The 10,474-nt window shown below is 44.7% G+C and overlaps 1 protein-coding gene across 1 annotated transcript in view; it reads left to right on the top strand.

Annotated features, from left to right (window-relative positions):
* Nucleotides 1-7,153, top strand: part of LOC107121963 (E3 ubiquitin-protein ligase TRIM39-like) — a 20,097-nt gene extending 12,944 nt beyond the window's left edge. The window contains exons 4-7 of the mRNA XM_015424984.1: nt 393-415; nt 3,482-3,600; nt 5,601-5,630; nt 6,508-7,153. Of these exons, the coding sequence (XP_015280470.1) occupies nt 393-415; nt 3,482-3,600; nt 5,601-5,630; nt 6,508-7,016 (681 nt within the window). The 3' untranslated portion in view covers nt 7,017-7,153. The remainder of the gene's footprint in view (nt 1-392; nt 416-3,481; nt 3,601-5,600; nt 5,631-6,507) is intronic.
* The last annotated feature ends 3,321 nt before the right edge of the window (nt 7,154-10,474 follow it).

Here is a 10,474-nt window from a genome sequence, read left to right as displayed (position 1 = left end):
TGTTGACCCCCCCCCCCCAAGCACCAAGATGACAAAGCATCACTTGCCCCAGAGTTCCTATCTATACCTTGTGACTAATAGCCACTGTTGGACATCTGCTCCATATGCTTATCTAATTCCCTTTTGAAGCCGTCCATGCTTGTAGCTGCCACCACTTCCTGTGGCAGTGAATTCCATGTGTTCCTTTTAACAGAAATGTGGGCCTTCTGCATGTATAAGAAGTAGGCAGGAAACGTTCTCGAAACCCATGCTCACTATAACCCTGTCAACTGCAAAAATTATGGTTCTTACTCCTGTATAAACAAGAGTACTGTATGCATGACATTTCAGGCCAAAGATATTTTAAATAGGCCATGTGAAATCTGTCTAAATCTTTTCTTTCTCCATTCTAGGATATTGGAAGCATATTGGACAGGTATGTGATTTTTTTTTTAATTGCTTCAGATCACTCAGACTATGTCCAGACAGGCGGTGTCGCTCTGGCCTGCTTCCAGAGTGCAGCGGAGTTTTTCAGAGTCTCCACAGGACATCCTTCTCCTGTTCCTCCTTCCACAGTTTCTCCTCCTCTGCTCCAAAGGATGCTCCGAGAAACATCAGAGGCAAAGCAGGTTAGCCTGCATGCGGATGAGCAGGCACAGATCACGGCAACACAGAATTTTGAAATTTTGTGCACAGCACCATCCACATGCTAGATGTGGAATGAATTAAGGTTTCAGTCTTCGAAGTACAGTGCTTGTGTCAACACTGCCACTCCACTGACTTCTGTGGGAGCTGCCTCCACTGGTCTTACGCACCAATGCATTATGCATGTCCCTGGTGTCAGTTTTTCTGTTCCAAACTGTCTCTCACAGCTACTTTACTCCCTGAGGAATTCCAGATGAACGTCTATAAAGGGTGTGATTTTTTTTTTAATGTGGAGAAATATGGGGGGTTAAATTAGCTCTACCGCCCCCTAGCTTCTCTGATCTGTTTTTGTGAATATTTGTGTGGGTGTTTGTTTATGTGCCTGGAATCCATGGTGACTTCTGGCAACCCCTAGTGGGGCCTGGACATTTTAGAGAGGTGGCTTGATATTACCTGCCTCTGTGTCCCGGCCTTGGTACTCCTTGGAGGTCTCCCTTCCAAGTATTTGGCAGGGCTGGCCCTGCTTAGCTTCCGAGATCTGACGAGACCGGGCTTGCCTGGGCTGTCCAGGTCAGGGCCGCTCCTTTGCTCTTTTAAACACAGCACTATGGTGTTTCAGATGGGAACTGGCTTGCATGGTTCCCTCATCACTGGTATGGCTGCCAGTACAGCACAGGGCAACGGAGCTTCCACACGGTAGGTTTCCCTGCCCCAGTAATGGTAGGTTGACACGGTACCAGTGTTGACACGGTAGGTTTCCCTGCCCCTGCCCTTTGGGCCAGTGGAGCTTTTTCAAATTTTTGAAATCCTAAGGCATCCCAACTTTTATTTTTTTAAATAGTCTCTAGCCTATTTTGTTGCAGAGATATGCCTTTCACTGTATGTCTCTACAATGGAAAGGGCTACATACTATTTTTAATGAAAGCTGAGAATTCACAGAACATGTTACAGTTGGTGTTGTAATAGTATATTGATATAACGATGTGAAATTGCTGATTTAAAGCCCACCCAGTGGTAAGGAAGGAAATGGCTGCTGTAGGATTGCCAACCGGGTTAGGAAACTGCTGGAGATTTGGGGATGGTGCCTTGCAGACCCGTAGCCAGAAAATTTTTTAGGGGGGGGGGAGAGAAATGAGTACAGTGGTGGTCAGCCCGTCATTATTTATTTAATTTATTATTTATTTATTTATGCTTTATTAGTTATTTACCAATTTTCTACCTGAGACTCAAACTGGATTGCATGGTATAGAACATACTAATCAAACAGCATGAGAGATCTAATAAACAATGCAACAGGACTAGGCTTACAAAAATGCAAAAAAAGTATCAAACATGCTATGTCAATGGGAAAGATCAGCAACTGCTGATACACAGATATTTTCTGTTGTGGCTCCCATTTGTGAAACAGCCTTTCTGAGGAAGTCATGAAAGCTTCCACACTTTTGTCATTCTGCCAACTATATAAAATAGAATGGGTCAAGAGGGCATTTTAATAAAGGAAATAGGGCTATAGGATAATGGAATGGTTTAGGAAGGAACTGTTATAAAATGAACAGGACTGTGAACTGTATCACAGTATATTATGTGTAATTATTTTTGTTCTGTTTCAAATTGGTATAATCCTAGTCTTATTGCATTGTTTATGTGAATTATTGCACTGTGAATTCATGTGAATTATTGCATTGACTTACACTGTGTAATCCATTATGAGTCTCAGTGAGAAAGGTAGACAATATACAATGTAAATAAAATAAATAAATAATGTGCACAGGATCAGGCTGTGAGTAGGATTCTTTTCTAAGTGAACAAAAATAGGGTCAAGGTACAGTAGCATGATCCCTGAGGTGCCCACTGGTGGGATCCTTTCCCAGCAACTGTCCATCTTCAGAGAAAACACCACAACTTTTCCCTGTGAATGAGATTCCTGTGGGTTAGCATATATTAGCAAAAGAAGAGTTGTGTTCACTTACCTCAGGACCTAAATTCCTTATTATTTGTCTCCTGTTCTGTCAAAAATAATTTCCCCAGCAATAAGAGTTCTGCAGGACTATTGTGAAACACTGTCCTGTTCTGTCTTTTTCTTTACTTTCTTCTGAGTCTGCTACAACATCTTTTTTTATCCTTTCATTTCTTAATCTCTCTCTGTCTGCTTTATACCAACATGATTTCACTCCCCCCCACCCCTCCAGGCTTTTAAAATAAGGACTCTTCAGCCCTGTTGCTAATTCTGTTCTAGCCAATTGCTTAGAGAATTTACTCTTGAAGATTATGAGCATGATCATTTTTGAAGAGTCATGGTTTCCATTTAGCAAAGGAGTGTTATGTGTCTTGACTCTCTCTCACCTTTTTCTTTTCTAAACCTTTCTGCTGTACATTAGTCTAGATCTGGCTGCGGCCTCCTCTCCCTCCAGCTTCCAGTTGCCAGTAACAGGACCATCAGAAGGAAGAACAAAAGAATCTGGCTCCCTTTCACAATTCATGAATTCAGCTCAGCAGAGAATTTCCTTCTGAGGGAACATTTATATTAGATGTTAATGTCATTAATGTTGTTTTTTTTTAATTTCTCTGAGCATCTTTGGAAGCCAGTTTGGCTGATAAGCTTAACTCCTGACCAGTGTTCCTTCTAAGCTGTGTGCGTGAGCGGCTGCTCATTAACACAGGAAGGCCCCGCTCAGCAGCTATCTGGAGCCACACAGGGTCTCTTGCACTGCCCATTGCCCATTTTAAGATTATAGCAATTATATTCTGCTCAGGATGTGAACTGCTCTGCTCAGTAGGGGGGAAAAATTAGAGGAAACATTGGTCCTGACAGGAACCATTATGTGTAACAGCTTTCTCTCTGGCTTTCTCCCTTCAGATGTAAGAAGGGGAAATTTCATTATCCAGCTGTACCTGATTCTTCAGATATGAGGAAAAGGCTCAATCAGTTCTGTCAAGAGAGCACATCTCTGCAGAGTTCTTTGAAGAAATTCAGAGGTAAAAGAGAACACGTAGTCTGATTGCTGGGACCAGAAGTGAGAGCCAGTAAGGGGAAGTGTTAGAGACCAAAAGTGAGAGCCAGCATGGTGTAGTGGTTAACAGCAGAGGAACCCAGTTTGATTCCCATTCCTCCACATGAGGTGTGGACTGCCTTGCAATGGTTTTTCCCATTTTCCCACAGTCAAGGACAGAGGGTGGCGCTGGGCGAGAGGAATGTGGGTTGCTGCAGGGGGCAATCCTCTTGCCAGTGTTATTTAACATCTATATGCGCCCCCTCACCCAGTTAGTCTGGAGGTATGGGCTGGGATGCCATCAATATGCAGATGACATCCAACTCTTATCTGTTACTGGATGACCATCCGTCTTCTGTCCCTGATAATCTGGCCAAGGCACTGGAGGCTGTGGCTGGATGGTTGCGGCAGAGTCAGCTGAAACTTAATCCATCGAAGAGGGAGGTCCTGTACCTGAGTCAGAAAGGAGGAGATGTGGGTATTAGGCCCCCCACATTGGAAGGGGCTCCTTTGGTGCCAATCCAAGAAGTGAGGAGCCTGGGACTAACGCTGGATGCCTCCCTTTCTATGGAGGCCCAGGTCGCTACAGTTGCCCAATCTGCCTTTTTCCATTTTTGGCAGATTAGGTTACTGAGACCCTCTCTCTCCCCCCAAGACTTGGCTACAGTAACCCATGCAATGGTCACTTCCAGGCTTGATTACTGCAATTCGCTCTATGTAGGCTAACCCTTAAGGCTGACCTGGAAGTTACAGCTGGTACAAAATGCGGCGGTGCGCCTGCTAACGGCAATGCCTGTGTGGGCTCATGTTTGGCAGGTGCTCTGCCAATTGCATTGGCTGCCAGTTGAGTTCCAGATCCACTTCAGGGTGTTGGTAATAACTTTTAAACCCTTAAACGGCCTGGGACCAACATACCTGAAGGACCGCCTCTTCCCGTATGCGCCCTGAATAGCGTTACACTCAATGGATCAGCATTTCCTGGTAGTCTCTGGCCCGAAAGACGTCTGTCTTGTCCCGGCAATGCCTGTGTGGGCTCATGTTTGGCAGGTGCTCTGCCAATTGCATTGGCTGCCAGTTGAGTTCCAGATCCACTTCTGCCGGGCCCGTAAGACAGGCCTTTGGCTGAGGCAGTGGGCGTCTATATATGGCCTCTCTAAGGTTTTTGCCACCCATTTTAACAACTGCTGACCTATTTACATCCTATTAGGAGCCAGGACCTCTCGCAACTGATACTTTTTTAATTGCAGGATGGTGAGCACCATTTTAATGTATAAGATAATGTTGTAATATTTTAATTTGTATTGTATTTATGAAATGTTTTATTGTATTGACAAAATGTTATTACCCACGCTGAGCGGTAAGGGCAGGCTATAAATATGAATGAATGAATGAATGAATGAATGAATGAATGAAGTCTGCTGGGTGACTGTGGGCCAGTCATAGTTCTCTCAGAAATCTCTGAGCCCCACCTACCTCACAAGGTACCTGTAGTGGGGAGAGGAATGGAGGGAGATTATAAACTGCTTTGAGCCTCCTTAGGGTAGAGATATAAAAACCAACTCTTATCTTCTTTTTCTTCTTCTCCTTCTCCTCCTCCTCCTCCTCCTCCTCCTGCTGCTGCTGGATCTGGAGACTCAGGTTTGAATGCCCATTCTACCATGGAAGTTTCCTGGGTGACCTTGGTGCCGTTACACACACTCAACTGAACCATGTGAACCATGGACCAATTTCTACTCTCTTCCTCTATAGAGTGGCTTTAATTATACCATTGACAAATTTACCAGCATATCTAACTACCTTTGTTTAAACAGAATTATTAGTCTAGTTGTAGTAGAATTGTTCATTTAGCAAGAAGCTTTCACAAGGTATCAGAGATATTCATGACCATATTAAATTGGTACATAATTTGTATACAGACAGAAATCGGTTATGTTGTTGTACCATGGAAACGTTACCTTTTTTCTCTTGCTCTTTTTATCTTTCTAGAGAACATGTTGAAACCAAAATGGATCAAAGGTAGGCCTTTGAACCTGATGTCTATATCCCCAAGATTCTTTCCTGTTCATACATATCTAGATGGTATACATTTGAGTTTCTGAGAGCCAGTTTCACAGGGAGACCCCATGTAATGTAAGAGCCAGTGTATAATAATGGTTACAGACTAGGATCCGGGCATTCAGATTCAAATTCCAGTTCTGCCAACAACAAGCTAACTGGGTGATCTTGAGTCTGTCACTCTCTCATCTCAGTCTACCTCACAGGATTGTGAGGTTAAAAAGGCGAAGGGGACCACCCCACTCTGACCTCCTTGGAGGTACGGCAGGACAGAAAGGAAGGTTTTGTGAATCACCTTCTGTAGTGAGGAGACCGAGGAAAGCTAGGATGAACTCTGCTTTGAGAAAGAGATGCAGTTTGGTTTCAGTTTCAAAAGCGAGGGAGAGCATATGCTCCCAGTGTGGTTTAATGGAGATGCTTCCAAGCCCGGAGACATAAGAAAGCCTGTCCCTGTGTGGTGAAATTGAGGGTTGCGTGCAGGCCTGTGATGGATGAGCTCAGAACTCAACCAGTCAGTCAGTTGGTAAGGAATAACCTAAATCTGCCCTCTGCCTTGTTCTGAACCCATCAGAAGACCAGACATTCATTACAATATTATTTGAATCCAGTCCACATATTGGCACACTGCCCAGGCAATGTGAAATGGCACTCGATGATGTAATTAATCATTTCTTAGCAAGTGAGAAGGAGGAATTGTGTGGACCTATGCAGAACATGTTGAAGCCATAGTGTGATTGCCCCATCAAATTCCCTGCTTGATACCTTACTTTGCAAAGCAAAGTTGGTTCAATGAAAAGAACTGGATAGCTGTTTTGAATTTTTGTTTACTCTGTTGCAGAAAATGTGTTGCTGGATCCAGAAACAGCCCATCCCCGATACGTTGTGTCTGCAGATCAGAAGACTTTAAAATGGGGGGATGTCCGTCAGCAATACGAAAAGAGATTTGAGTGTGTTCGCTGTGTTCTTGGCTGTGAGGGGTTCACTTCAGGAAAACATTATTGGACTGTGGATGTAGGAGATGGAGATTATTGGGCTGTGGGAGTGGCCAAAGAATCTGTGGAGCGGGAGGAGGAAATTACTCTTGAACCTGATGAGGGAATCTGGGCAATTGGGCTTTACAACGATCAGTACAAAGCTCTGACCTCACCTCCTACTGTGCTAGAAGTAGAGGATGAGCCAACAGAGATCCAGGTTTCTTTGAACTACGAAGGCGGGACAGTTAATTTTTATGATGCTGAAGATAAGACCCGTCTCTACACATTTCAGTCGGTTGATTTTGAAGGGGAAGAAATTTTCCCTTTTTTCCGGATTGTTGATTCATCAACTGTCCTGAAGTTGTGCTCTTAAAAGACAGGCTAGTGCTCTGCCGTGGTTGAGAGTGGCAGATGCTGCAATGCGAGGGATCAAGCTGAATGTGAAATTAGGGGGTATTCTTTTTAGTCTACTTACCTTTGAAGGAAAAAAAGAATGTGACGTTCATATAGGGCTGCCAAGTGGGGGTGGGGGGTGGGTAAACCCCCGCTTCAGAGGACCGATTCCCGCTGCCGTGAAATCGGGCCCTGGGGGGAACTCCGCCCCCCGAAGCGCAGCGTGGCTGCGTCCCCAGAGGTGACGCAACCACGTCGATCACGTTGGGGGCATGGCCCCGATCGTCGGAGGGAAAACTCTATGGTTTTCCCTCCCATGATCAGGGCCACGCCCTCAACGTGATTGACGTCGCGCGTCACTTCCGGTGACGTGCTGGTGGCGCGCGCGCACATACACACATTAATGTATGGCTCCCGGAGCCCGGCAAGGCTCCCCCGCCGGTAAGAAAAATTGACTTGGCAACCCTACGTTCATAACCAGTTAGATTTAGAAGGTGACTCACACCTACAGCTATAGCCGGGACTAGATACAAAACCTTGGTGAAATCCAGGATGGGATTATCAGATGCTGTAAGAAATGCAAAATGGCCTTTCTCCTGGAAGGCCCTCAGGAAGGGATATTGGGCTAACTACGCAGCCTGTCATGAGGAACAACCTGTCCCTGCATGTGGAAGCATCTTATTCCCTTCTGATTGACTCCTCTCCAAACCCACCACACACATACACAGAAACGGGTTCTTGTCCGACCAAGTCTATTGAGCAGGCAGATAGCAAACAATCAAGGCAAGTCCCCAGGAAGAGACAACCACAGCCCAAAGCCCTGGATTTTACTCTGGGTAATGGACAAGCACAGAGAGACAACATATTTATCCAACCTAGCTAGTTGCCATGGATTAAAGAAAGGCTGTCCAGACAGGGTGGACCCTTGGGGAAGAAGAACCAGCCCTGAGAAATCGTAGCCACTCTTCTTATACTCCTCTTGCAGCATGTACCCCGTAGGATGCTTGCACATCACTTTGACCAAGCACAAGCCCTTCTCCTGTCCATGGTACAAGTGTCATCTGCAAGATAAGGCTGTCCAGGCCCCAGTTCTTTATCTCGGGATCTCAGAAACTGTGTGTTGTACTGTTTACGTGTTGTAACAGGGCTTTGTTCTTTCTAGCTACTGACCTTAGCTTTTAGATAAGCTCTCAATCCCTTCTGTCTGCGTCTGATAGAAATGCTTAGGAAGACTTAGGCTTTGCTTTCTAACAATGCCAGTCCACAAATGTTTATGTTAGAATAAAAATGTGTTAGTCTTCAACGTATTACAAAACTCCTTAAGGTTCTTACTACAACAACCACAGTAGCTGCTCCAGCATGGATTAGTTGTCACTGAATTAATATCAGGATTCCCCCACCCCTCTTTGGGTGCAAGACCTTAGCCACATGATACATACCACATTCCTAGCTGGCCATGTGAAGTCTGTGAAGAGAACTTGCTATGAGTATTGACTGCTGCAAACAATGATGGGCATTACAGTGGTTTAAAAGATCTTTTGAAATTGTTTTCAATCACAGGATGTTTTTCCTCTTACCTTTCTTGGAGTTCTAGAGGTTCCATATCTTATAAGTCAACTCACTGTATCAAGGAAGTTGTAGAAGCCATTATTTTGAAGGCAAGCCATAGACACACAGATGGCTAGATGGTCTTTCAGAAGCTTTGGAGTTAGAACTCTGTGGCCAACAGTTACTAAAAGCCTCTTTCCTGGGAGTACAATAAAAGGTTTTAATTGGCATGGTCCAAAAAAAGATTTGTGTGACATCATCATGGAATTCTTGAGCTGGCAGGCAAACAGCATGCCAAATGCAAGTAGTGACCTTTCTAAATGAACTAATAGGTCATGTGAAAAGACTCCCAGTGGTGAGTGCATCTTATAGGCTAAACCTAAGGTATCTGAGGGCCCATGAGAGAGCTGTGAGGTAATAATGTAAACCAGTTTGGGTTTATTTGGGGTGCTTATTGTAGTTTAGCCCCCAGTCTGCTAAACTTCTGAAATGTGCTCATAATGAGTGATCAGGGCAAGAATCTGTCATTCATTTCTCGGACCTAATTCTTTACGGCAGGGGTCCACACCCTTTTTGAGGCTGCGGGCAAATCTGCCATTCTGACACAGCAAGGTGGGTGCAGCAACAAAATGGCTGCCACAGTAGCAGGACCCAGCCACAAAATGGCTGCCGCAGCTTAACTTCAGTAGCACAACACAGATCCTTGTGCTGTGGTGGCAGCTGCTGCCAAAGCAACATTTTTTAAAAAAAACTGCACAGCCAATCAGAAGCCTTGCTGGGCAGAACATAAGAACATAAGAGAAGCCAATGTTGGATCAGGCCAATGGCCCATCTAGTCCAACACTGTCACACAGTGGCAAAAAATACCAGGTGCCATCAGGAGGTCCATCAGTGGAGCCAGGACACTAGAAGCCCTCCCACTGTTGCCCCCCCCCAAGCACCAAGAAGACAGAGCATCACTTGCCCCGGAGTCCCTATCTATACCTTGTGGCTAATAGCCACTGATGGACCTCTACGCCATATGCTTATCTAATTTCCTCTTGAAGCCATCCACGCTTGTAGCCGCCACCACCTCCTATGGCAGTGAATTCTCTGTGTTAATCACTCTTTGGGTGAAGCCCTACCTGGCCCCATCCACTCCTTGAAAACACTTGATGGGCTCTAGAAAAGGTGTCGGTGGGCACCGTAGCACCCACGGGCACCACGTTGGAGACCCCCTGCTCTCTGGGTAAGAAATTCAAGGCTGAACAGTAGGACGGATGACCATTCTTGCCAAAGCAGGGCAGAATATGCTTTGACCTCTTACTTCAAATGAGGAACCTCCGTTTTTTAAAATCTTTTAAATTCTCTCCTGCTAAACTGGTGATAGGTGTATAGTAATGCTCCGTTAAGATGTCTCATTTCTGTCTCTTGAATGTTTATGTTGTTTCATTATTCTAAGTTTTTTTGGTATTAAATTAGTTATGCCAGTCTCAGTGTATGATAAGCTTCTTCTACCTGTAAGGAATCATTCCATGGCCACTGTTCATTCTGATATGGGTACTGGCACCCTAACTTATTAAATCATAAAATAATCTAGTCTGGTTATTAAACGGTAGCATTTGGGAATACCTGGATGTGCTATTTGCCCAGGATCTTGGGGGGGGGGGATGGAATATATTAGACACTGAAAGTGCTTGTTCTACATATGTACTCAAATGACTGCATTTATTGTAGCCTGCTGTAGCAAAATCTTCTCATACAATCACTGTATTATATGCTGGCATTGTAACTTCCAGTACATTGTCCTTTATGATTGTTATCTCTATGTTTTAACTATTGTATTGCATTATTATATTGTTGTAACCTGCCCTGGGCCTTGCTATGCTGGGGAGGGTGGGATAGAAATCA

This window comes from Gekko japonicus, unplaced genomic scaffold (genome assembly GCF_001447785.1).
Source record: "Gekko japonicus isolate JY-2015 unplaced genomic scaffold, Gekko_japonicus_V1.1 scaffold2045, whole genome shotgun sequence".
Taxonomy (NCBI): Eukaryota; Metazoa; Chordata; class Lepidosauria; order Squamata; family Gekkonidae; genus Gekko; species Gekko japonicus.
The sequence above is the reverse complement of the archived record's forward strand: the minus strand, read 5'-3'. Positions and strand labels throughout refer to the sequence as shown.